The 26,836-nt window shown below is 50.7% G+C and overlaps 1 protein-coding gene across 1 annotated transcript in view; it reads right to left on the bottom strand.

Annotated features, from left to right (window-relative positions):
* Col4a2 (collagen type IV alpha 2 chain) overlaps positions 1-26,836 on the bottom strand; it is a 137,950-nt gene that overhangs the window by 3,844 nt on the left and 107,270 nt on the right. The window contains exons 21-46 of the mRNA XM_021169415.2: positions 24,903-24,995; positions 24,249-24,403; positions 21,792-21,864; positions 21,591-21,697; positions 19,796-19,997; positions 19,348-19,407; positions 18,277-18,333; positions 17,645-17,752; positions 15,783-16,004; positions 13,902-14,063; positions 11,585-11,755; positions 10,851-10,994; positions 7,904-8,026; positions 7,475-7,656; positions 7,166-7,229; positions 6,946-7,020; positions 6,514-6,621; positions 6,158-6,265; positions 5,097-5,168; positions 4,174-4,299; positions 3,524-3,640; positions 2,269-2,430; positions 2,087-2,185; positions 1,800-1,946; positions 1,555-1,671; positions 380-571 (exon numbers count right to left, since the gene is read on the bottom strand). Of these exons, the coding sequence (XP_021025074.1) occupies positions 380-571; positions 1,555-1,671; positions 1,800-1,946; positions 2,087-2,185; positions 2,269-2,430; positions 3,524-3,640; positions 4,174-4,299; positions 5,097-5,168; positions 6,158-6,265; positions 6,514-6,621; positions 6,946-7,020; positions 7,166-7,229; positions 7,475-7,656; positions 7,904-8,026; positions 10,851-10,994; positions 11,585-11,755; positions 13,902-14,063; positions 15,783-16,004; positions 17,645-17,752; positions 18,277-18,333; positions 19,348-19,407; positions 19,796-19,997; positions 21,591-21,697; positions 21,792-21,864; positions 24,249-24,403; positions 24,903-24,995 (3,246 nt within the window). The remainder of the gene's footprint in view (positions 1-379; positions 572-1,554; positions 1,672-1,799; positions 1,947-2,086; positions 2,186-2,268; positions 2,431-3,523; positions 3,641-4,173; positions 4,300-5,096; positions 5,169-6,157; positions 6,266-6,513; positions 6,622-6,945; positions 7,021-7,165; positions 7,230-7,474; positions 7,657-7,903; positions 8,027-10,850; positions 10,995-11,584; positions 11,756-13,901; positions 14,064-15,782; positions 16,005-17,644; positions 17,753-18,276; positions 18,334-19,347; positions 19,408-19,795; positions 19,998-21,590; positions 21,698-21,791; positions 21,865-24,248; positions 24,404-24,902; positions 24,996-26,836) is intronic.

The raw sequence follows: 26,836 nt of genomic DNA, 5'->3' as shown, positions 1-26,836 counted from the left end.
ACACACATGCACACACACACACACACACACACACACACACGACTGGTTTTTTGTTTGTTTGTTTGTTTTGTTTTGCATCTGTGTGAAGAATTGATTTAAATCCATGACCCTAGGTTTGAGTTCAAAAGCAATGGGGAGGGCAGTGCTTGGCTAGACTAACTAATGAGACATGGATGCTATCTTAAGTTAAAAGCCCTGTGTGGGGTCCTGAGGCTGAGGGTATAGTAAGATTTCTGTCTCCATGGCCACCTCAGCCTCTCCTAGCCTGGAGAAGATGGTGGGCCATGCAGCTGAGAGGCGCTTGTCACTGGGGCTCACAATCTTACAGTCAGCACCACTGAACCTGGGGATGGAGTTGGGGCTTGACAGCAGTGCCTACCTAGGTCCTGGTTGTGCGCTTTCTCCTGGCCCTCGAAATACAGCAGGCTGTACCCACTCCAGAGCTTGTTCATGCCCACGGGGCACATGGGCTCCTGGTCCGTTTGGCTGTGCTTCACCAGGAGGTAGCCGATGCTCACACTGCGGCCTGGCATCCCTGGCAGGCCTGGGCTCCCTGGACGGCCTGGTTCCCCTGGGGACCAAGAGAAAGTGGGTATTGTTCAGCTGCTGTGAAACCCCTGGGAGCCAGGGCAGAGGACAGCATCCCAGTTAGTTTAGGATTCTGCCTCTTCTTTCTCCCCGAGGCTTGGGCCTCAGGCTTTCTAGACCCAAATCAGCTCAGGAAGACAACAGAACATCAGCATCAAACATGTACAGGAAGGACCGGAAAGCACAGTGGCTACAGGAATACTCTCCAGGGAGAGCCGGCTGCATAGCAGAACCGGGGCCCCTTAGGGTAAGAGGTGTCAGGGAACAGTGAGTACCTATGCCACCACCCCTACAGCTAGGCCTCTTCCCCAAGGATAGTTATTCTCAGAGCAGCATCTCAGGGCGAGCGAGATTATTCAGGGTTAGAATGCTTCACAGAAAGAGTGAGACCCGCCTGCTGTAACTGTCACTAAGGGCCCTGTTCTACCCAAGATGCTGCGAGAGCATCTAGTCTGGCCATCAGCAGCTGCCTGGCCCTGTTGCCCACCATTCTCTCTGAGACACACCCTCTATATCTGCTTTCTCTTGGGACTCCCTTCCCCTTGACAGTCCCCTGCCCAGGACTAACTCTGATATGTCCCTGCTGGAGAATGTGTGTCTCCGTGGCTGACCACAGCTGCCACCACAGAGCAAGCAGTTCACTGTCCTTTGACTCATTGGTGAAGTCTCTGGTGTTTTGTCTTAGTATGGTTGCTGCTGCTGCTAAGCTTGGGGTGATTAAAACAAATCTTTTGGGGGTGTGCAACTTGCTGTTACTCCTGGCCCATTTCCTCTTGCACATGTACCAATAATTTTAAGAAATGATACAGGTCTTTAGAGCACCCAGGAAATGCCTGGGTTGAACCTGCATCTGGGCTTGGGAGCTTTTGTGTCCCAACCCTGCCAGGTCTGTTCCTCCCATGCAGACCACGCAGGGTGTCCCCATCCTCAGCAGAGCTTCTGTCCCATCAGCCGTCTGTCACATACCTTCCTGGCCAACTGGACCCTGGTGTCCCATGGGCCCTTGGTCTCCCCGGAACCCTGGAACAGCAGACACGCCACCTCTGCCCTGAGGCCCAGCCTTGCCTGGGGCCCCACGGAAACCTATGAGACAGCAGATAAGTGAGTGTTACTCTTCTTAGCAGTGTGGTGTACTGCTGAAGAGGACAGAGGTGGGTACAGAGAAAGAGGGACAGGAAGCCTTTTCCTAGGGCCCAAAGATAGAGCTCTACCTGGATCTCCAGGAGGGCCCTGAGGCCCTATCTCTCCCAGGGCACCAGGAAGGCCTCTCCTGCCCTGGGGACCCAGCGTCCCAGGCTGGGCAGCAATCTTCTGGGGGATGCCAGGAATTCCTGGGGATCCCATAGAGCCAGGAGCACCTGCAAGACAAAGAGAAGCTGTGAGTTCAGGAGCAGAGAACTATATCTAAGATCACGGGCAGCCCGCCTGGCTTTCCTCCCCATTCTTTAGAGAATGGGGCACATGCCAGCCTGAGCTGTCACCCCCAGGCACCACTCACCTGGGAATCCTTGGTCGCCTTTGGGTCCTTTGGGGCCTCTGTCACCCACGGCCCCAGAGGGCCCGGTGTTGCCCATGAATCCTTGTTCACCCTTGGGCCCTGCAATGAAGACAGGACAGTTAAGACCAGTGCACCATGTTGGTTCTGCAGCCCTCTGCCCACAGCACCGGCCCGCACTGTACCTTTCTCCCCCGGAAGACCGAGTACACCAGGCTGGCCCTGGGGCCCTGGGTCCCCAACCCATCCTTTCTCTCCAGGGAATCCTGCGGCTCCAGAGCTCCCCTCATCTCCTTTGATTCCAGGAAGTGCATTTGGCCCAGGTGGTCCTGGAGGGCCTTGGTAGCCTGAGGGTAAAAGTCACAATGTGGGAGGGTTACCATCCTCAGTGGACTCTGTCCCTATTAAACCTCAACCCTCCACACCCTCCTGGACCCTCCTCCATCTCCTCTCCTGCATAGTTTTCATATTCTCTCTCTGTCTCTGTTTCTCTCTCTGTGTCCCTGTCTCTGTTTCTCTCTCTTCCCTGTATGTTTTGTATGTGAGTACACCATTGCTGTCTTCAGACACACCAGAAGAGGGTATCAGATCCCATTTCAGATGCTTGTGAGCCACCATGTGGTTGCTGGGAATTGACCTCAGCATTCTCTCAGGGAGTTTCATGCTCCCAGGACCTTCTATATGCAGAACCACATGATGTTTATCCTTGGTAGAAACTTCATGAACCATTCTGGCCTCATCCCTGTCATAGTGGGTATGTCAGAAACTCTATCCTTTTAAAGGCTGACTATTGTGCTGCAATGTGTGTAAACTGCCTTTTGCTTGTCTTTTGTCTTTTACCAGTGGGCTGCCTGTGCCTCTTGAACGTTTTAAATAATGTCTATAGCAACCTGATATTTAAGTAATTCCTAGTCGGCAGCTTTGTCTTTATTCCATCTCCTTTCCTGCATATTTTTCATACTCTCTCTGTCTCTCTGTCTCTCTGTTTCTCTCTCTCTCTCCTCTTAATTTTTTTATGTGAGTACACCACTGCTATCTTCAGGCACACCAGGAGAGGACATCAGATCCCATTTCAGATGCTTGTGAGCCACCATGTGGTTGCTGGGATTTGAACTCAGGACCTCTGGAAGAGCAGTCAGTGCTCTTACCTACTGAGTCATCTCTGCAGCCCCGCTCTGTCTCTGTTTAATTCTGAGCTAGGTTATGGTGGATGTGGTTGGTGATTAAAATTACAAACACGAAATGGTTTAGAAAGTTTCATTGGACATTTCTGAGGCCACCTAGGCAGGTACATACCTCATCCTGTCTTATGATGTCACAGGGATCATGTGGTGTGGGTGACTGGGTGGGTGGTGATGACACCGTTCCCTTGCCTGTCTGCACAGTGTGTGAAATGTAACTGCTCCCCTAGGCCTGTCAGTCACCCCAGCCCCTGCTTACCTTGCAAGCCAAATATTCCTGGTGCGCCTACATCACCAGGTGACCCAGAGATGTTGGATGGTGGAGAGATACCGGGGAAACCCTGAAGTCCTGGGCTCCCAGCTGGGCCACGCTCCCCTTAGGAGGAAAACGGAAGTTAACTTAGTACCACCTGCCCACTTTGAATGCCCCATTTCCTCCTGTGTCGTTCTCTCTAGGGGACGGTGCTGTTGAAGGGTGAAACATGTATCCTTGGGACAGGAGGAGACACGTGACTGTGCTCAGGAGACTGAACCCTGGTCCCGTTAGCTCCACGCCGGCTACCATGCGTCTTGAGAACCCATGAGAGGGGGTGGTCCTCAGACACTGCCACGAGAGAATGGCTGTCAGAGCCCGTGAGGAGGAGATTCTAGAGTCCATGACCATAGCTAACTCCCTGTTCAGGGACACTGATACCAAAGGTAAGGAGGGAGGGAGAGTAGGTGTCTTTCAATAACTGAGTCGGGCTGGAAAAAGAGCCAAGACTGGTATAAAATAAGCTGGATCACACAGTCTTAATAATAGAGACAAGCGAAGAGTTCATGGCCAAGGATTCTCCTCGGAGGACCTTAGCTATGTAGCATTTGTCACAAACTGTGAGTTCTGCTCATGGAGACAACATGGCTACTTACCTGGGGTTCCCCGCTCCCCTTTCTGCCCTGGAACTCCCACGGGGCCTGGAAGTGTGTTGGCCTCTCCCCGGTCACCCCTGTCTCCGGTGGGGCCTGGGTACCCTGGGTCTCCATTAGCATCAACACCTGTGACAAAATTTCAACAGCAGAGGTTGGTGTCAGCTCTATCCATGGCGTTGGGTGTGTGTGTGTGTGTGTGTGTGTGTGTGTGTGGTACCCTGTCCCGTGTGGCATGACAATCTTCGTAGTGTGAAGTAGAGAAACTGAGGCAGTCGCCACAATGACCTCTAGCTCTGGTCTCAGCATCGTGGGATCTGAGACTCATAAGGGATGCCACAGAGAGCATGGTAGAACCCTCTCTCTATGGACAGGAAACCTCAGACCTGCAGAGGGTGTGAGATCACAGCAGTAGCCATGTTAGGGGACCCCATCCTGGGTCTCCTGGTTTTGGTGGCTGTTCATGCTCCGTCCTTATTGGGTTTTGGAAATTTGACATTATTTAAAAATATTCCCTGTTCACAGGTCAGGTGCTCAAGGCAAAGTGAACAGCAATATAGCCTCACAATAATTGCCACAGCCCCACTGTGACTGTTGCAGCCCCACTATGGCTGCCACAGCTTCACCGTGACTGTCACAGCCTCACCAGGATTGCTGTCATTTGCCCATTGAAACTGGAGCCCACGTATTCATAGGAACATGAGTGCGTGAATTTTTCTGCAGGTGGACGAATGCTTAGTAGTATTAACATCTACAAAGTATGGCCAAATGGCAGTTATAGGATGGCTTTAAATATGTTTTTAAAAACTTTCCCACTGAGCATGCATGATTTTTATAATTTGTAAAGAAGGCAGCAGGTAGTCTGGCAATCCCAGGCCCGAGCCCTCTTTTCCAGCACTGAGGTGGGGCGGGGCACCACTGAGTACCTGGGGATCCAGGGAAGCCCTTGGTGCCTGGCAGGCCGTGCAATCCGCTGATCCCCCGGATCCCAGGAAAACCTGTAGGAGATTGGCTCACCGTTAGCCGTGTTGGGTAGTACAGCAGAGGGCTGTGGCTGGGAGTGGTCCCAGGACAACTCTAACAATGCTTTCCTTTACACACGTGTGTTACACGTGTGGGCAGCACTGCCCTTCATCCAACATGCAGACTGTCACTCATGTGACCCACGGTCCTATGCATAAATACTTTTCAGACATCTCAGGATTCTTAGAGTTGGCAGGGGAGAAAGGGGCGTTGTCTCCGGGATGCCCGTCATGGCATTAGCTGTTTTATAAAAGCTGTGCTTGGGCCAGTGACTTGGCTCAGTGGGTGAGGGTGCTTGCTTCCGTGCCTGACAACCAGAGTTGAGTTCAGTCTCTACAAGGTAGAAGGAGAGATCTCACCCCTGCAAGCTGACCTTTGACCTTCCTTACTCACAAGGACCATGGCATACCTTGCACCCAGTCAGTTTTCTGTGTATGTGACACCCAGTAAATGTAATTTCAAAAATAAAGTCTTGCTGGGAGCAGACAGCCTGGTGTTACTTCCATCCTGCTCATTTCTCAGGTACAGAACACAGGTAACTGCCGGGGGTGGGGGTGGGTGTGGGGGTGGGTGTGGTCTCGGGATCCCAGGGTTTTGTCTCAAGGTCTTGGAACCTGGCTCATGGCAGCCAGCAACAGAACATGAGGACACTGAGTATGTGCTGATCTGCTACTGTACTATGTCGGGTGACCAGGTCCTCTCCGGAAAGTCTGCAGGTCACTCTCCTCTAAGCACATCCCCAGGAGAGCGTCTGGCCTTTGGCCAGTGGATTCTACAGATGTAAACCAGTACTCAGAGTGTACTGAGGCCATAGTTAGTCCTGACATACCTGCCCCTGTATGCCCCCGGGGCTCTGAGATAGTATCCACCAGAGAAGCTCTGACCCTTACAACCTGGCAACTCCCCGCTGAGTACTGGGGGAGGGGGTGTCACTGGTCTCTCTCCTGGAAAGAGCATGCCTTACCTGGTAGACCTGGTACGCCTGGCCAGCCGAAATCACCCTTGTCACCCGGTATTCCGACCCGTCCAGGCTCTCCCTGTGGCCCTTGCAGCCCTGTGAGCCCTGGAAAGCCTGTGGGGAAATGTGCAGGTAGATCTTGCAGGCAGTGCAGGCCTCCACCGCACCTCTCATGAGGTCGTCACTGGCCGTGTACATTCCGCATTTCTAGGGGTTATCACAATGCATGTTGCTTCACTATGCATTGCAGGTTTCCACACAGAACCAGGAAAGTGGGAAGCACGTACAGTCTCCTGGAGGTGAGTGATTGCCGTGGAGAAGGAAATGGCAAAGGTGGCTGGACACTGTGGCTACAATCTTACCTGTCTGTCCTTTAAGTCCAGGAGAGCCCTGAGCTCCAGCCATGCCCGTTATCCCAGGAAATCCAATGTCACCCTCAGCTCCTTTCTCTCCAAAGAATCCCTTGAGACCTAGAAGCAGAGATTTGCTGGGTGGCACGAGTGTGCTTCCCACGAGTGACACAGGTTGACGTGTGTGCTGTGTCTGCTGCCTCCCAGACACGGGGGCTGCTTCTGGCTACAGTCACTCCCAAAAGGCAATGGGCAGAGATTTCCCGAGCTTGTCTTCCAATTAAGTAAACGGTTCAGACTCATCCGTGCACACTGGCTTTGAAGACCTCAGCCATTCATTGCAGTCTCTTATGACATAAGCAAATATAATACACTCCACAAGTCCAGGCCCAAGAGACATGCTCTGGGCTGATGGTGACTGAAGAAATAAAATCACTCATGTACCTGGAATTCCCGTGATGCCCCGTTCCCCCTTCAGGCCTGGGCTTCCTGGTAAGTCCACAGTGTCCCCAATGTCCCCTGCAACACACAGAGAGGGTGATGGGAGGCTTTACTGCTACTCTAATTAGCTTTGGAGCTTCACCTGTGCAGTCTGGCTCCAGCTGCCCTCAGGCCTGATGGCGAACCCCTGAACCCCTGCTTCCACTGTCCCAAGAACACTCACCAAAGTCCCCAGTAGGGCCGGTCTCGCCAAAGACTCCTGCTACTCCTGGAGTACCCTTCTCGCCCTAAGACAAAATGAAGCAGAAGCAACATTGAGGCTTCATGCACTGAAAATCCGGGATGGGGCAGTGGTGGCTGCTGGGTACTCCTCAGACGGCCACTGACAGGCGCAGGGAAGGGAACTTGTTCTTGTGTTAGCTGGTGGCTTTCAGCATACTCTTCTCTAATTCCAAATCTGTGCACTGATCCCAGAGCAGAGGCGGGGGAGTGGATCTCAGTGGAGAAGCAGAGCAGAGAGGCACTCACTCACCCGGCTGCCTGTGAATCCTGGGAACCCGGTAATTCCAGGAGGGCCAGACACCCCAGGAAATCCCGGCAAGCCTGGTGTGCCAGGGACTCCGATGTCTCCCTTGACTCCTTTGATGAAGCCAGGCCTTCCAGGTAGCCCAGGGAATCCAGACACCCCGGGGACCCCGGGCATTCCTTGGATGCCTGTAGGAAAAGTGGGGGAGTTAGGCATGCTGTGGGGGAGGGCCATTCTCCCCATGCTTGCAGTGGTACTCTGGGAATGTCATCCAGTGCCAAGAGCTAGAGACCACGACCCAGAAGAGGGGCAACCTCAAGACCAACTGCACAGACCGAGGCACGGGAAGACTTAAAGCACAAAGGAAGCCTGGCAGAGTGCAGGGCTGCCCCTGCATCATGGCAGGGTGGGGCTATGGAATTGCCTCTGTCTCACCTTTTAAGCCCAGGTACCCTTTCAGGCCCATTGGTCCTTCATCTCCCTTTTCTCCCTTGATGTCCTTCATCCCCGGCAGGATGAGAGGAGGTGGTCCTGGGGGGCCCCGGTCTCCTCGGTTTCCTGGAAGGGAACAGAATTCCGACATGTCCTGAGACCCCAAGGATGGTGAGGGAATCAAATGCTAAACTGGTTTTGTCCTCAGAGCTCTGGCTGTCGCTCTCAGGGATGAACATTCAGGGGAATCACAGCCCTGGGAGGCTGCAGGAGCCACCTGAGGGAGAGAAGGCCTCAGAGCACAGGGCAACTGCATTCCTAATTTAATTTGTTTTATGTATATGAGTACATTGTAGCTATCTCCAGACACACCTGAAGAGGGCATCAGATTCCATTACAGATGGTTGTGAGCCATCCTGTGGTTGCTGGGGATTGAATTCAGGACCTCTGGAAGAGAGCAGTTGGTGCTCTTAACCGTTGAGTCATCTCTCTAGCCCCCTAATTTAATATTAATTTTTAGCCTTTTGTTCTGTTTTCTTTTGAGATAAGATTCCACGTAGTCTTGACTGCTGGAACTCATCATACATAGATCTTTCCAAGTCCCGGGATTACAAGCACACGCCACCATGCTTATTCCTAATTAAAATTGTAAAAGATCAACTTCTGCTCCATGGCCTGAAATATCTACGTTAGCATGAAAATTATTTAAGAACACAGGTGTGGGTTAAAATCTTGGAAGAACTATTTTGCTACAAGTCTGTTAAAATTGTAACTTTTAGCTAGGCGCAGTGGGATTAGGCCTGTGTTCAGGCTGGTTTTGTGTGTCAACTTGACACAGGCTGGAGTTATCACAGAGAAAGGAGCCTCCTTTGAGGAAATGCCTCCATGAGATCCAGCTGTAAGGCATTTTCTCAATTAGTGATAAAGGGTGGGAGAGCCCATTGTGGGTGGTGCCACCCCTGGGCTGGGAGCCCTGGGTTCTGCAAGAAAGCAAGCTGAGTAAGTCAGGGGAAGCAAGCCAGTAAGTAACATCCCTCCATGGCCTCTGCATCAGCTCCTGCTTCCTGACCTGCTTGAGTTCCAGTCCTGACTTCCTTTGGTGATAAACTGCAATGTGGGAAGTGTAAGCTGAATAAACCCTTTCCTCCCCAACTTGCTTCTTGGTTATGATGCTTTGTGCAGGAATAGAAACCCTGACTAAGACAGCCTGCTATTCCAGCTACTGAGGGGATGAAGTTGGAGGTTTGAACCCAGGAGTTCAAGACCAGGCTTGGATTTTGGGAACTTTTTTTTTCTTTCTTTGCCTGGGATTGAGCTCTGATTGGCATGCATGTGGCTGAGCTATAGCCCCAGCCCTAACCTATAAGACTATTCTCTCCTCATTGTTTTGAGGCAGGGTCTTGTTCTGTAGCCCTAGCTGGTCCCCAACTCACGCAGAGCCTGTCTCTAGGCTTCCTTTTCTCTGTTTCTTTTCCATCCATCCTTTTAAGCATCTTTGTTGATATGAGATTTATGGACCACACAACTCACTGTTTGTCATTTGCTTGTTCCTTCATTCATTTGTTCATCTGTTTTTCTGAGCCAAGGTCTCACCACATAGCTTTGGCTGTCCTGGAACTCACTATGTGTACCAGGCTAGCCTTGACGTCACAGAAACTTGGCTGCTTTGTCTCTCAAGTGCTTCGGTTCACACTGTTACACTGGGCTCAGTGTTTTAAGGTGAGGAGTCTGGTGGTTTTCAGTGTACTTAGCTGTGGGGCCATCACCAAATCTAACCTTAGATTCACCAGGGATTGAGACTGGAATCACCTCCAGCTGTCCTCTCCCCCCACCCCACGGCTTTTCTTTCTCTGTGTGTCTGTGTGTCTCTTTGTGGTTTGGTTTCTTTGTTTTGAGGTAGGGTCTCACTATGCAACTCTGTCTGTCCCTGAATTCACTATGTTGACCAGGTTGGCCTTGAACTCGTGTAGATCCACCTGCTTCTGCTTCCCGGCCTCTGGGATTAAAGCTGTGCACCACCATGCCTCTGTTTCAAAGCGCACTCCTCCCCGCTTTTGCCTCTGCAGCTCACACTTGCTACGGTCCAGTTATGATGGAATGGGCTTTGTGGCAATCTTAGTTCTTAACAGACCCATTAATTTTGCTTTGGGGAACTTCCTTTGGAAAGGGTTGTACGATCCACTGTCAGTATGTGGGGGAGATGGCAGGAGACTTGTAGCTGGGATCATCTGATTGTGTGTTTGCAGCTTCCAGCTTTGGAATGCTGAGGCCCAGGGTCCTTCCAAGAGGCAAGGGCTGCCTTGAAGGTGGAGCACTGTTCCCTGAGGAGCCCTGAGGGAGGAGCATCCTTTTGTTGTTGTTATGTGTGTGGTGCTTCTGGGGTGGACCTGCAGCCCTGTGCTCACTGGGACGCACCCTCTGGCTCTATGCTCTGCTCCTGGCCTTCAGCAGGTGACCCCTTTCACCTTTTATGGTTTTTTAGACATTTTCATTTTGACACATGGTCTCACTAAGTTCTTCGGGCTGGCCTGGAACTTGCTATATATCCCACCCAGGCCTTCAACTTTGGAACCTCTTGCCTGCTCCTCCTTAGTAGTCAGGGTGATGGTTGTCACCCTGACTCGTTTGCTTGTTGATTAGCATGTATTGTACAAGGTCGCAGGACTCGTCAGGACACACGCATGCCATGCTTTGGTCATGGCTGTTTATCTTCCCCATCAATTCCTGTCCTTCTTGTATTTTCATGGCATATGTGCACATGCATGCACACACATAAACACACAGATGCACACACATGCATACACACATGTGTCCCTATGGATATATATATATATATATATATATATTCATTCTCCATATGAGAGAAAATATGATATTTGGATATTTTCCCCTGCTAAGTCTGGCTTATTTACCAAACAGGGAGAACCCTGGATCTTAAGCAAGGACATACCTTTAACCCCTGGCTCGCCAGGCAGGCCCTTCAAACCAGGAACTCCAAAAAATCCAGCTTCTCCTTTGGTCCCCGGGAAGCCCGGTCTTCCCTTAAGTCCCAACATGCCCTGGAAACCATCCATTCCAGGCGACCCTCGATCACCTTTGGAGGAAGAGCAGAAGAAAGTTAGGGACCAAGCGTGTGGGACATGCCAGTCTTCCTGTATCATGGACGCTGCGGCCATGTCACTTACATGAGAGCCTGCGAAGACCCTTACCCTGAGCAGGGATTCCAACACACAGAGGGCATAGGGCCCAGCTGTCTGCAGAGCCCACAGAGGTCAGGTGGAAGACAGTACGAGGCCTTTGAAGCAGCCCCAGGTCTGCTCACAGCATGGCAGATGCCAAGGCCTGAGCAGAGGCTCCTAAGGTGTTTCCGGCAGCTTACACTCATATGAAGGATCACTTGCAATTGTTTGAGTGTGTGTGAAGAATTCAATTCCAGGGGCCAGGCATTCAATAAAAACACCATTCCCTGGGATCTAAACCTGTTTTCAACAGGTTCTGTCTAGAAGTTTACCTGTGTTGATAATCCTGAGGGAACGCCACCTTCCTAGGTAAGGAAAGCTATCATCCTAGGGCCCTGTGGCTCCAGGCCTGCAGGTGTGTGAGGTCAGCTTCCAGCCAACTGTGGGGCCCCCGGGGACAGACTCAGCCCCAGCAAGGGAAGCCCTTGCCTGGGTTCACATTTACCTTTTTGCCCAGGGATACCAGGCATCCCTGCCATTCCTTTAAATCCAGGGCTTCCAGGATGACCACGCTCGCCTGACATACCGGCGTCACCTCTGTCCCCAGACAGACCTTTCATGCCCACAGGGCCAGGGACACCAGGGTCACCAGGCTCACCCCTGTCTCCAGGCAAACCTGTCAGAGAGAGAGAAGCAAAATTAAACGGCATAGGTACAACCCTTATGGTGCCTTGGAGGAGCTAAATTTCCTTGGAGGAAAACAGAAAACTGACGAAGATGATCAGCTTAAATTTCAGCCTGTGAGCCCTGCAGGGATAGGTTTCCAGGAGATCCCTGTGACAAACGGCTGACTGTGAGGGGCAGTCCAGTGTGGCTCTCCCTGGGTATGGCTCCTTGTTTCCTAAACAGGGATCCATGGAGCACAGCAGGAAACCGCCGGCTTTGACCCACCCGGTACAGCGACCCAGGGTTAGCAGAGAGGCTGATGCTTCGGGGCCTTGCTCTTTCCTGACTCTCTGTTCAGTCTCCACCATGGCAGACAACAATGTCCTTCCCCGTAGCAAGGATCTGGAGGGTTTTAGATCCCTCCCTGACGACATTTGTCTATGTCTAGCCTCCAATGGCCCCCAGCTCGGTATTCTTTCTACCCTCTGCCAATCTCCTCACCCACACCACTGCCCCTCTCTTTCAAATGAGCTCTTAGCTCAGCCCTTAGACACTTGTGTGTCTGTTCTGGTTGCCCCCTTTCTTATGTGTCCTCTCCCCTACTTTAGTACCACCTCTGTACCAGGCGTGTGCTATCTGCCTGATCCTTGGCCTCTGAGATATACAGCTCCCAGCTCCAGCCTCTGCCTGCCTTACCCTGGCCAAACACAAGCTTGCTCATGATGAGACCATCTAATAAAGTGTGGCTCAGTGAGAGCAGGGCCTTTGTAGTTTTTTCTTCTTCTGGATGTTTATAGATCATGTGTGGGACTAGGAGCTGGTGAGCCCTTGGGGACATGTTAGCAGATGGCGTCTCAGCACTTGCCACTTTGAAAACATAGGCATCAGTGTGGCACACAGGAAAGCTGGCTTCACTGGGAAGAAGTTTTGACATAGACAAAGCCACCTATAGGGACCCCTGAGACCAGGACACTAGGAAAGGCCTGGTTTTCAGGCAGTGGTGGGGTAGAGAGGGGTCTGTGTGCACAGTTGATTGCCTAAAGAGACAGCGAAGGCATCTGTAAAGTTACTTCCCGACTGTGGCAAACCAGGGAACACAGGAGGATCAGAGACTTTTTAAAGTTTAGGAGTGAATATTCCATTAAGAATCCTCTCAGTTGTCAGTGTTATGGTGCAGGTAAAACCTTTATTCATTAAAAAAAAAAAAAAAAAAAAAAAAAAAAACCTTCAGGGGGCTGGAGAGATGGCTCAGCGGTTAAGAGCACTGACTGTTCTTCCAAAGGTCCTGAGTTCAATTCCCAGCAACCACATGGTGGCTCACAACCATCTGTATGGGATCTGATGCCCTCTTCTGGTGTCTGAAAACAGCGACAGTGCATACACATAAAATAAATAAACAAATCTTTTTCAAAAAAGAAAAGTTCAGCCGGGCGTGGTGGCGCACGCCTTTAATCCCAGCACTCGGGAGGCAGAGGCAGGCGGATTTCTGAGTTGGAGGCCAGCCTGGTCTACAAAGTGAGTGCCAGGACAGCCAGGGCTACACAGAGAAACCCTGTCTCAAAAACCAAAACCAAAACCAACCAACCAAACAAACAAAAAAAAAAACAACAACAAAAAAGAAAAGTTCATAATGAGCAGAGTAAAAAACCAGGAAGGCAGATGTAGTGGCTCACACCTAGAGTCCCAGCGTCGGGGCAAGAGAATTGCTTGAGAAGTTTGAGGGCAGCCTGGGCAGTGTGGTTAGATCATACCACACAAGATCGTAATAAAACAAAATTTAGGAAGTATGTGTTGGCTCATGAGGTGCAAAAGCCGTGGGTCAGCTTTGTGCTGACCTCACCTGTGTCCGGCACCTCACCATTGTCTGTCAGTGCCCGAGAGACAGCTCCACTCCAGCTCCTCCCTCCCCTATCCCTCCCATTCCGAATGTCATCTGTCCTCATCAGAGCAGGACATACGGGACAGGTGGCCAGGCTGAGCTACCCTCTCCGGCTGCTTAAATTCTTTTTGATGAAATATAGGCCCTGTTTTTGGAACCCTTTCTAGTTGTTGGGGGTTCCTTTGAACACAGATTGAGGGATGCCCGTGTCAGGATGGTTTTTTAGCACCAATGAGGGCAATGGTTTCCATGCACTTCTGGGGTGCTGGAGTCTTACCTCCAAGGCCAGGGGAGCCTGGCTGTCCCAAAGGCCCCTCTCGGCCAGGAGTTCCTGGGAATCCATGTTGTCCTGGGGGCCCAGACTGTCCTGGCTGTCCCGAAGGTCCTGGGAAGCCTGGCTGACCTTTAAGCCCTGGCATCCCAGGCATCCCTTGGCTTCCTGCAAGAGTCAGAGACAGAGCTGTGAGATCATCACAGACATCACCGATTTGGTCACACTCAGTCTATAAGGAGTCATCAGTTAGGAGTACAGGAAGTCTGGCCTCCACAAGGGGGAGCCACAAAACCCAGTGCGTCACCGGGAGGCCAGCGCCTTGAATGCTTCTTTCCTCTTTGCTACTGTGTAAATATTCCAGGAAAGCGAAATTCTCGTGGTGCTGCACCATAAGTCCTTCCTCTTTAGGTTTGGCAATATTAGCATTCAGTCACATTAAAAAATATTCTTAAGGACTGAGTAGTCATCTCTGTGGTTAAGGTTTAGCACTGCTGACCCAACGTCACTTTCCAGCACCCATGTAACTCCAGCTCCAAGGGCTCTGATGCCCTCTTGTGGCCTCCTTGTGTACCTGCACTCGTACCCTCTGCAGACACACCCACAAACAAGATCAACCAACCAGACCCTACAGAGCTCCCAGGGACTAAACAACCAAAGAATACACACGGAGGGACCCATGGCTCCAGCCGCATATATAGCAGAGGATGGACTAAACTGGCATCAATGGGAAGGGACGCTCTTGGTCCTGTGGAGGCTTGATGCCCCAGTGTATGGGAATGCTAAAGTGGTGAGGTGGGAGTGACTGAGTTGTTGGGGGAGCACCCTCATAGAAGCAGGGGGAGGGGGTTTATGGAGAGGATCCCGGGAAGGGATAACATTTGAAATGTAAATAAATAAGATGTCTTATAAAACTGGTTTCATTGGAAAAAAACAAAATATAAAATAAATCTTAAAAAAGTATTTTCTTTGCAAACACTTAGATGGCCTTGTGAATAAAGTGTCCAATCATATGGACACATTGGGGGTGTGTTCTCTTCTCTTCCCCCAGCCCAAGGCAGAGCTATGAGGAAGAGTGAGGGGTTCAGGGCCTGCATCCACGGCTGTGCTACAGATGACTTCTTCCGTACCCTAGTCCTTGAAGTAGCAATTCAAAGCAAACACCGACCATTCTTAACACATCGCACCAATTCACTAAACTGCCAATGTCCACCCAGAATCACTCCTCACATGGAGGCAAAACCAGGGACCTTGCAGATGGGGCCGGGAGAGGCATGGACTATAGTGGTGTGCATTTGACCGTCGATAGCATGTATTGCTACCAGTCTTTGCTTTTTATTCTTTAAACATTTTGCTATTTTCCCTACAAATGTTAGTCCTGTGAGAAGCCTGCTAATAACCTTCATGGTTGAGTTTTCCTTCACATGAACTTAAGTTTACTGTTCAAACTTTAATTTTGGCCAGGTGTGGTGGTGCATGTCTTTAATCTCAGCACTCGGGAGGCAGAGGCAGGCAGATCTCTGTGAGTTCGAGGCCAGCCTGGTCTGGAAAGAGAGTCCAGGACAGCCAGGGCTCTGCTACACAGAGAAACCCTATCTTGAAAAACAAAACAAAAACCTTAAATTTTGTTTATACTATGTAGATAATTAACATGTCTCTGGAAATGGGACACATTTTGGTATGCTGTGATGTGCATGCACATGTGAGTTCATGTGTGTGTGCATGTGTGCACATGAAATTTCTTCTCTTGTGTACCGGGACTGAGTGAAAACCAAGCAAGACCACTGTGGACTTCTTACCAATGCCCCTGAGAAGGAAGCTGCTCTCACCCTGGGGACTGCACCTCAGAGCAGCTGGGTGTAGTTTTCCATTTGTCAAGTGACTCACCTCTGAATCCCGGTGCTCCTGTTTCTCCTGGGAGCCCTTTCAGCCCAGGCTGTCCTGGAAGTCCAGCATCTCCTCGGGTCCCAGGCTGGGCCCCTAGCACTTCTCCTGGAATCCCTCTGTCCCCAGGGGGTCCAGCTGGTCCTGGAAGTCCAATGGGGCCTGGGGGTCCATCTGGGCCAGGGAGGCCCGTGGTACCTTTGGATCCTCGGGGTCCCATGAACCCTAAAACAAGACAAAGGTGGTACCCATAGTCACAGGTCTACAAGATCATGTTCTGAGACAGTGTTGATGAGAGGCAGGGTGTGGTATGAACTGACTCTGGGAGGGTTGTCTCTGCAGCCTGAGAGCCTGCCTGCTGCCCTCTAGGAACCTGGGCCTCTCAGTGTCCATAAACCTCTTTGAATCCCTTCACTGTTAGCTTTCAGGCTTTTCTGTATCAAACATGAATGGAATGATGCAAAAGGACCCTAAACCTACAGATGGTAATCAGCGGGTGTGTGTGTGAGCAGGAAAGCCATGGAGAGCCAAAGACAGGGGCATCACCGGGATGTTCTGTGTGGCACCATGAGTGACCATCAGACTCTGAACCTAATATTCTTTTTTTTAAATTATTTTTTAAAATTAGGTATTTCTTCATTTACATTTCCAATGCTACCCCAAAAGTCCTCCAAATCTTCCTCCCCACTTCCCCCTCACACTCCCACTTTTTGGCCCTGGCATTCCCCTGTACTGGGGCATATAAAGTTTGCATGTCCAATGGGCCTCTCTTTCCAATGATGGCCAACTAGGCCATCTTCTGATTCATATGCAGCTAGAGACACAAGCTCCGGGGGGTACTGGTTAGTTCATAATGTTGTTCCACCTATAGGCTTGCAGATTCCTTTAGCTCCTTGGGTACTTTCTCTAGCTCCTCCATTGGGGGCCCTGTGATCCATCCAATAGCTGACTGTGAGCATCCACTTCTGTGTTTGCTAGGCCCTGGCATAGTCTCGCAAGAGACAGCTATTTCAGGGTCCTTTCAGCAAAATCTTGCTAGTGTGTGCAATGGTGTCAGCGTTTGGGGGCTGATTATGGGATGGATCCCCGGGTATGACAGTCTCTAGATGGTCCATCCTTTCGTCTCATTTTGAGATAGAGTCTCATTGTGTAGCCCTGTCGATACTTCAACCTGGCTGGCCTCTACTCACAAAGATCTGCCTGCCTCTGTCTCCTGAGTGCTGGGATTAGAAGTGTCCACTGCCACCCCAGGCACTGTGTGCTTACCCTTAACTATCTACCTATTTGAACTAAGGAACCCCCGCTCCAGTGGGGAGGGGGGGAGGCTGGAGAGAGGGCTCAGTGGTTAAGAGCATTGGCAACTCTTGCTTTGATTCCCAGTATCCACATAGTGCCTCACAACCATCCTTAATTCCAGGTCCGGGGCATCCAATGTTTTCTTCTAGTCTCTTTGGGTACCAGACATGCACAGGGTGCATATGCCTACATGCAGGCAAATCCGCTTAGTGAAGTGCACCTTGGCATTCCATGAAACAATGAGGCCACCAGGGCACTGAATTAATCAATATGTTAATCCCTTTATGGGTTAATAACACAATGGCATTATTGGAAGGTGGTAAAGGAAGGATATGTTCACTATACTATCCACTGAGGTCTCTCCACGCCATGCCTCCTGCTCCCCGTAAGACCTCTGCCACAACCCCGTACAACATCAATGGTGAAAGGCAAGGAGAGCACGGGCCATAGTTACCAACAAGTGTCAGTCACTGTGATATTAAACCCTGGGAGATGATTGTCCTGGGGTGGACCTGATGACACCCATGAGCCATTCCCTGAGCGTAAGGACACCAGCTGTGTAGACTCACCTGGGGGCCCTGGGAAGCCTTCTCGACCTGGGTCTCCGGGAAAGCCCTTGAGCCCTTGTTCTCCAGAGGCTCCTGGGAATCCTGGCATTCCTCTGATGCCTTTGGCACCTAGACACCCAAGGAAACCACAGGCAGATCAGACCCCCTGAGAACCAACGGGATGTGAATTCAGCTTTTCTGTGAACCAGTGAGGTCTGCCCTGCAACTTGGAAGTGTCGAAGCTGGGGAGCCTGGCCTAGGACAGCTCTCACGATATGTCCCCAGACAGAGCAGGGCCCATTTTTTACTGGTTATATTCTTTTTGTTGTTGTTTGCTTTTCAAGACAGGGTTTCTCTGTTTCACCCTGGCTATCTCGGAACTCGCTTTGTACACCAGGCTGGCTTTGAACTCACGTAGATCTGCCTGTCTCTGCCTCCCAAGAGTGGTGAGACTAAAGACCCCTCCCCACCCCCTCTGTGTAGATTCTTTACAGTGTAAACAAGAGCTGGCCTCCCTGGGAAGTGACCACAGTTGTGGCTATTTCGGGATGACAGGACCCCACCGTGTCCAGAGGTGAACAGGAATTCAGGGCCAGTAGAAAGAAACCCAAGATTGGAAGCCAAAACCTCAGGCTATGAAGGCTGCATATTACCTGTGGGGCCTGGGGGTCCTGGCTGGCCAGGTGATCCTGTGGGGCCTTCAATGCAACCTGGCGACAGAGGAGAGGTGGGTGAGCTAAAATGACATCCACGCTGATGCTCATTGCCTGAGTATCACTGTGGTCAGAAGCAGCCAGGCAGACTGGCTACCATTTAATGTCCACATTAACCCAATGACCTAATGACTCCTGGCTCTGATCAAAACAAAAAGTTGAATTCTCATCATGTAAAAGAAGTCAGAATATTAACATAAAGTGCAAATGAAGTCAGTCTGATGAAAACCGGTACTGTGTTGGCAAATACTATTTCCTCATGGAGACAATAGTCTAGCCGGATCATTGTGGGTTCCCACAATTTCAAGGACACAGGTTTCTTGCATCAGAAAACATCTGTCTGCAAGGACACACTTTATGATCTCTAAAGAGACTCTTTGGTTTCCTTGTGAATTTCAATTATTCAGGATTAGCCACAGCGATAAGTTGCTTTCACAGGTGCAAATTTAAACCTGGTGTTGTGCTTTGGTTAAGACAGGTACTGCTTGGGAGGGATTAGGAGGTAGGGCCTTGTTGGAGGAAGTGTGTCAGCAGGGGTAGGCTTTGGGGTTTTAAAAGCTCAAGCCCAATGGCTCTCTTTTCCTGCTGTCTGTGGTTCTGAATTTAGAACTCTCAGCTATTTCTCCAGCACCATGTCTGCCTGTGTGCTGCAATGCTCCCACCGTGATGAGAATGGACTGAACCTCTGACACTGTAAGCCAGCCCCAATTAAACGCTCCCTTTAATAAGAGTTGCCTTGGTCATGGTGTCTCTTCACATTGAGAGAACAGTGATGGAGACACCAGGGCTGCAGATGCTCCTGGGGCCTAGGATGGTGGTGCTCAGCTGGCCTCTCTGCTGAGCATCCTTTAGTAAGGACAGATGTCCTACCAGCATGGCTATTCTAGGAGTCAGTCTTGCCTGTCTGCAGGAGAGCACAGGCCTGGCTGCCGTGGGTCACTTGCCATTGAGTCCCACGTTTTACCATCTAGAGTAGTAACACAGACTCGAGCCACTTGCTCTCCCTTGTACCTGGCTGAACGATCACTTGCTGGCCGCCTCCGATAGGTCTTTTCACACCCGTGTCACAATCTGGAGAGACACAAACAAAGAAGGAGCCAAAGTCAGAACTAATGGAAGCCATCGACTTACCCATGCCTGGGCACATATTTGAGTATGTATGTGCATGCGTGTGCACCTGCATGTGTGTGTGCACGTGTGTGCTGCTGTGCAGGCTGGGTGTGGGTGGCCTCATTTGCCCAAAGAAGTTGTACATTCCAGCAGTCCAACAGAGAGGATGGTGGGTCTAGGGAGCCTGGGGTACACAAATGTTCCATATGTCATGAACAAATGTGGAACATGATGTTCCTGCCTGGCATACGTGTCCCTGGTCACATGTGCATGAATCTAGAGACGTCGGGGACACAGACATGCTGACTGCCCCAGGACCCAGGAGGACAAGGGGAGGACTCCTTCATACCTCTCTGTCCTGGGGTTCCTGGGGGACCTGGAGGACCAGGGAAGCCCGGAGGTCCAGGCAACCCAGCGTCTCCAGGGAAACCACGCTCGCCTTTCGGGCCTGGTAAGCCCTGTCCTGGAGGACCGACGTCTCCTGGAAAGCCCTTGGTTCCAGGTACACCAGGGAGACCTGCATCCCCTGGAGGGCCTTTGATGCCATCACCCTGCAAGAGAATCCCGGTTACCTTCAAACGCATACAGACATTCGAGCCAGCCATGCCTTCCCCTTTGCCCTTCCCTGTTTCTCTGGAATTCTGGGCTGCAGGTCAAGAACAGGTCAGCTGGGAGGAAAGCATCTAAGCGAGTGACTGAGTCGAAGTTAGAGCTTAAAGCACTGACTTTCAGCACAGTGGAGGGTCAGCCTGGGAGACACATTTATACTCAGGACCATAGACACAGGAACTCCAGTCCTTCTGTCACATGTGTGACATGCCTGCTGTTCATGAGGGACATCAATTATTAGAGGAAAGGGAGTTAAACAAGAAGGAGCCATGTGCTCTTAGAATGAGGGACATCTACAGGGGACAGGCTAGGTGTCCTGTCTAGTGGCTTGCCATGTAGTGATGATTTCAGCCAGGTGGGGACTCTTGGAGGGATAATGGTAGGAGTGGTGAGCTCTGGGCAGTGGGCAGGGGCAGGGCTCACAGAGTCGTGCCCAGCGTGGCCCCAATGTCAGTGCTCTGTATGGCTAATGAGATGCTGAGTGTCCTAGCCTGCCTACAGAGTCATGGGTGAGGGTGCGGGCTTCTGATAGGCAGGAGTGAAGAAGCCAGCCTGCCCTGACATCACTTTCTCCTTTGGATTCAAAGATAAGAGAGTACTATGGCAAGTCACTGGGCCAAGTCTCTCTTTGTTTGTAGGACCCTCAAAGCACGTGCGCATCCATATTTAGCCTCTCTAGTGTAGGCGGGGTCAACAAAGCAGGACTTCCCATTTTCCCATTTCACAGGGTCACTAGAGACCATAGAGTGGACAGCCCAGGCTTTGGTTGTGGATGGCATCTGGGCAAGCCATTTTGGCACTCTCTCTCTCTCTCTCTCTCTCTCTCTCTCTCTCTCTCTATATATATATATATATATATATATATACACACACACATATGCATATATATACACACAATGTACACACATATATACAATGTACACACATATATACAATGTACACACATATATACACAATGTGTATATATATATATATATATATACACACACATATAATGTGTATATATATATATATACACACAAACATTGTCCCTATCTTCTGACACACCAGAAGAGGGCATCAGATCCCATACAGATGGTTGTGAGCCGCCATGTGGTTGCTGGGAATTGAACTCAGGACCTCTGGAAGAGCAGTCAATGCTCTTAACCACTGAGCCATCTCTCCATTTTGTTCTTACCTTATGACGTCATGCTCTAGCTTGCTAGAGCCTGCAAGGTTTGTGAAAACGGAGGGACACTAACTCTTCCAAGATCTGCCTGGGAACAGGGAAGACCCTCTCCTGACAACACCCAGGGCCTATTCCACAGAGACCATAATGGACATGGACGTCCCTCCACTGTTTGAAGCGTTCACCCTGTGCTTCCCAGTTCACTCACTAGTCTTTAAAGACATGACGTCCGCTGACTAGAACAGAATGGACTTGTCCCGGGCACTGGGTGAGAGCCAAGGGCGAGTCCACGACTCCTGAGATGTCCAAAGAACAGGAAGCAACTGAGGAGTGGGGCTGGGTTGGTTGGAGCGAGGCAACAGCTTACCGGGGGACCAGGCAGACCAGGGAATCCATCCAGCCCATCACGTCCTGGGACGCCATCATCACCTTTCATTCCATGTACACCAGGGATACCTGGCTGTCCTCGCTCACCTGGGAAAGATTTGCACGTGAATCTACCCAGCCAGGGACACACACACACAGATTGCTAATTGAGCCGAGAAGCGCTCAGTCACAGAGCACTAACCTTTGGTGGTGACTGTTCTAGAGTCTCCCTTTATTCCTTTGGGTCCAGGAGCTCCAGCAATGCCCGGGGCCCCCTGTGGACAGAAACACAAGGATGTCTCTTCCTCCTTCAGACTGTTAAAGGATCTTGAGTTATGCATTTTGTGGACAATTGCCTGCTGGAAAGAACTCTCCACAAGGCTGGAAGAAACCCTGCCCGTGGGCTTCAGGAAGGTGGTTACGATCATTAGAGTCCAAACAGGTAATGAACCTGTAGGATAACGGGTAGGAAGGATCATTTATTGAGATGGAAAGATGCTTAAGATGTTTGGTGCTTATCTGATGCCCTCTTCTGGCCTTTGTGGGTACTGCATGCATGTGGTGCAATTCTCTCTCTCTCTCTCTCTCTCTCTCTCTCTCTCTCTCTCTCTCTCTCTCTCTCTCTCTCTCTCTCTCTCTCTCTCTCTCTCTCTCCACATCGAAACACAGGCAAAACACCCATATCACATAAAATACAAATAAATAAACCTGTAAAAGAAGACACGGCCACTTCCTATCTAGATGTGACCAATCGAGAACAATAGCTTCTCTTTGCAAATCGAGGCTGACAACGTGGAGGGAAGACATGCCTCAGAGCAGTTTCCTTCAGGGCTCTGAGATCCCTGCAGCTCCACAGGGTAGAAATGATCTGGGATTGGACTTTTGTATGCGAGGCATTACTTGTGGTGTATCTTGATTAACTAACTCTTTGCGAGAGTTGGGGACTGTTGAGTGTTGGTTTAATTGAATGGAAGGTTACATGTGCTTGTGGACTGCCTTGTGCTAGAGAATTCCAGGGGAACTTGGTTTATTGAGAAGGGAGACACTTCTGGGTTTAGAACAGCTGCTCACACACAGACACACAATGGTGCTCAGTGGGTGTTTATGGACAGCTCTTGTGCCTCAACCACCCTTCCAGGCTATACAGCACAAATACTACAACTAACCAGCCAGTCAGTCAATCGTTATCCATCCATCCATCTGTCCATCCATCCATCCGTCCATCCATCATTATAAACAGCCAACCAACCTATCTTCTCCAACAAACTAGTCAAGTGTATGATCTATCTAGATAACCAACTATGTACCAGTTTCTCCCTCTCTCAACCATCCATCCATCCATCCATCCATCCAACTAGCTGATCAGATAACCAGCCACAATCACAGAACACTATTCCGGGCATTCCTACACATCATTTGGCCAATCAACAACCCATTTATCTGTACCCATCTATCCCATCAGCCTCCCGGTCACAATCACACAGCTCCACAGACCCACACTCTTACTCCCCCAGCCACACACACACACACACACACACCCCATCCTAGGGGATCCTTTTACACAGGGTTGTTGTACACACAGACATATAATTAAGTTCAGGACAACAAACACAACCAGAGGCGGTTGGAGAAAAGCCCTCTGCTGTGTGCACACAGGAGGGCAGTAGGCACACGTGGGCTATTTATAGGTTTCAGAGGCACCGAGTGGAATCCATTTGCTTCTAGGAATGAGTCAGACGAACAGCTGACTTGATTCTCCAGGATGGAGCATATGGCTTCCAGTTCAGGATCTTTTCTGAACATGTTAACAACACTCAGACTTGGGGGGGGGGCACTGTCTTTAAAACATTCATTTTCCTTTTGCTGTGTGTGTATATGTGTGTTTGACAGGGTCTTGCTCATGTAGCCTAGGCTAGCAGCAGATCTGCGATCACACTGGCACGTCTCCCGCACTAAGATGAAACATAGTATCATTGCACTAAGATGAAACAATGTCATTTTTCTTGTTCGGCTTAGGTTCTCTTTCTGTAGGGTTGGAATGCTGAAGCTGTCTGTGGCCAGGTGCCTCAAGAACTTTCTTTCTCTATTGCTGTAAGGATAAGTGACAGGGACATTCAGCTGTGGTGCCACACACCTGTCATCCCAGAGTAAGGGAGGCAGAAATGGGAGCATTGCCAGCGGTTGAAGGCTGGCTTGGGAGACATGGTGAGGCTGTGCATATGTGCACGTGCATATGTGTCTACACAGCAGTGTGCCCAGTGTTCCACCTGTGAAGGATGGCATACCTTAGCGTGGGCATGCATTTTTTCTCTCTCCTACCTATCAGACAGTGGGCATTTGGGGTGTTTCTATAAAACAAAACGGCTCTTATGTATAATGCCATTCCACACACAGTGCATATACTTGAGAAGGCACAGGGCTGCAGTTCCTTTCTGCAGCCTGGAATGGAACCTCTGGGTCCTGTGATAACTTCATGTCTATCTTACATAGTAGCTTGCACTATCTCAGTCCAACAGGTTAAAGTTTTCAAAAGCACATCTTAGAAAAAAAAAAAAAAAAGGCCGATACAGTGTGTGTGAACAATGTTTGGCTCGCCTCAGGCACCGGCACCTGGCAGCTGCAAGGTAACCCTAGCCAGCAGGGGGCGCTCTTCTCTCACCTTGAATCCTGGGAACCCAGGGATACCGTGCAGGCCTGGGTCTCCTTGGTCGCCTTTCTTTCCGAGCTCCCCATTGACACCGGGAAAACCTTTGGGTCCTGGCAGTCCCGGAAGACCCCCGATGACCTGGCCACATTGGCAGTCTCCAGCTTCACCTGTCATGATTAGGACAGGGATACATACGTTAAGCTGGGCTTGGAATAGCAGGGATAGAGGACAGGTGATGGGGCTGGTGGGAGAAGACACCGAGTGCTGTGATTAAAGGCGTGCGCTGCCACGCCTGGCTTCAGAGTGCCTTTTCTGCTGCATATACATGGTGAGGTCACGGGTAGTCCTCATCCAGACATAAGGTGTTTCATAGGACTTGTACACAGCCCGAAGTTAACTTTATCCACAAGTTTTGGTGTGGCCACTTTGACTGCGGCCCAGCAAGTGATGCCAGCTGTGGGATTTCCCACTTGCTGTGCCAGATTGGCATATTGGTTCTCAGAGAGTTTCAGATTTTGTAGCATTTCAGATTTCAGATCAGACCGCCCATCCTTTACCCTCAGAGAAGTGAATGAAGGGTGGGGGCGGGGTCAACTTGCAAGAGGAGGTGACATGGGGGCTAGGTTGGGGGTCACCATCCTGACCTTCCCACCCTGCAGTCCTCACCTTTCCATCCTTTCTGCCCTCGTGTTCCTGGGAAACCTGAAGGTCCCGGATAGCCCACTCTCCCTTCTGATCCTTTCAGGCCAAACAGGAAGCCTACGGAGAAACACACGGGACAAAAGCATTTGTGAGAGTCGGCCAGATCAGGTCCAGTGCAGCCTCTCAGCCAAGTCTACCCCAGCTCCTTGCATCTCCAGGCCCACACCAGCACCTCCAAGACAGAAGTTTGGACAGCCATGTGGCCATGGTCCCTCAGGATGGAACAGAGACCAGAGCCTGCAAATTTAGCTTTTCCACCAATGTATAGAGACCAATGTCTTTGCTTTTGAGGAACGTTCAGTCCAAACGAAGAATTTGACTTCAGCCATGTTGCTGATGGCCGCGCATCTCTGCTCAGCCTCAGAGAACTTCCCCCAAGGGGTGTGGGGGGGGGGAGGGGGCGGGGGGGGGACTAAGATAAACTCAGCTCTCCCCTCTGTCCCCTTTCTGGAGTGCATGCCCATCTCTTCTCAGACCTCCCCACTTCTCCTTTCTCCTGCACACATGAACACACATGTAAACCTGCAAACATGGGGGTCCTGGAAACTAACTGGAATTCTCCTAATTGGTACTGGGCATGGTTGACCTCACTAAATGACCTTGGCCCCAATGTTCCTCTTCTAGGTTCACTTTTTTTTTTCACTAAGGGTCAGCGTTATTAGTCACTACAGTGCCCCCAATAATTGCACATATGTATATCAATTGACCAGCTGAGACTCCACTAAGACCTCACAATTCTTAGAGGCCTTTGGGAAGACTGCCATCTGGTGGCAGATCTGAGGCTGCTTATCCAGGCGAGATTGGCTGCGCGTGGTAGCTGAGTACCTCTGGACTCCTTTGCTTCTCATTGTCTTACTCTGTAGGCCAGGCTGGCCTCAAACTTATGGTGACTCTCTGGTCTCAGCCTCCCAGGTGTCAGGATGACAGGTATGAGCCACCAAGCCTTATCGCTGCTAAATCTAGTAGTGGTCATAGCTCCATTGAATACCCCAGGACAAGGTAGGTGCTTGTGGCTACACAGGAAGTAGAAAGGATAAGGCCTTCAAAGGCATGGGATGGTTTGGGAGCGCCTAGGGAAGCAGAGGCTTGTAGAAGAGACCAGCGAGCATTGTTCTGTGTAATCTGATCTGGCCTCACATCTAACACAGTCTCTCACTCACACATTCATCCACTACAAGCCAGCTCCTGAGCCACGCCAGGCAGCAGGCCAGGAGCTGTGTTGGCACTGGGAAGCTGGCCTGCCTCGAGCTGACAGCTGAGATGCAGGGACACAGCTAACACGCTCAGCAAACAAATGTGAAGTTTCAGATTCTAGCTAGCACCGTGAGAGGGAAGCTGGGAGCAGGTGATTTAGAATGGGTGGTGTCCAGGAGGGCCTTCTGAGGAAGTGGCATGGACTGTGGCTGACAGAGAGAGCTGGCCAGGCGGGGAGCTGAAGGGCTCTCCAGAAATGGAACGGAGGGACCAAATGGCCCCTTAACAGTATGGAGCCATGACCAGGGAGTGTGTAAAGGGTACACGGAGGAGTGTTGTCATGGAAGAGGGGAGAAGACCCTCTTGGGCTTTTATTCCTAAGGGCAACGGGAGTCCTGAAGTGTTTTAAGGAGAGAGACTGCACCACACACTGTGAGTCCAGTGTGGAGAGTGAGGTGCCCAGAGACTCCTGGCTCAAGTACAGACGCTATGGAGGAATAGTGGTACCAGGGAATGTGTGGGTCAAAGAAGAGAGTGACAGGGTGGAGATCTGCAGATCCGCTCTGGGCATTCTTGAGACCCAGTGCTGCTGTTTCTAGTGAGAACTTTCATGGCTGTAGCTCAGAGTACAGAGGAGGAATGGCAATGTTTTCACAGGGCTGCATTCCCACTGGAGAGGAGAGGAGAGGAGAGGAGAGGAGAGG

This window comes from Mus caroli, chromosome 8 (genome assembly GCF_900094665.2).
Source record: "Mus caroli chromosome 8, CAROLI_EIJ_v1.1, whole genome shotgun sequence".
Lineage (NCBI taxonomy): Eukaryota > Metazoa > Chordata > Mammalia > Rodentia > Muridae > Mus > Mus caroli.
Note: the sequence above shows the minus strand (reverse complement) of the source record. Positions and strands in the feature narration are given on the sequence as shown.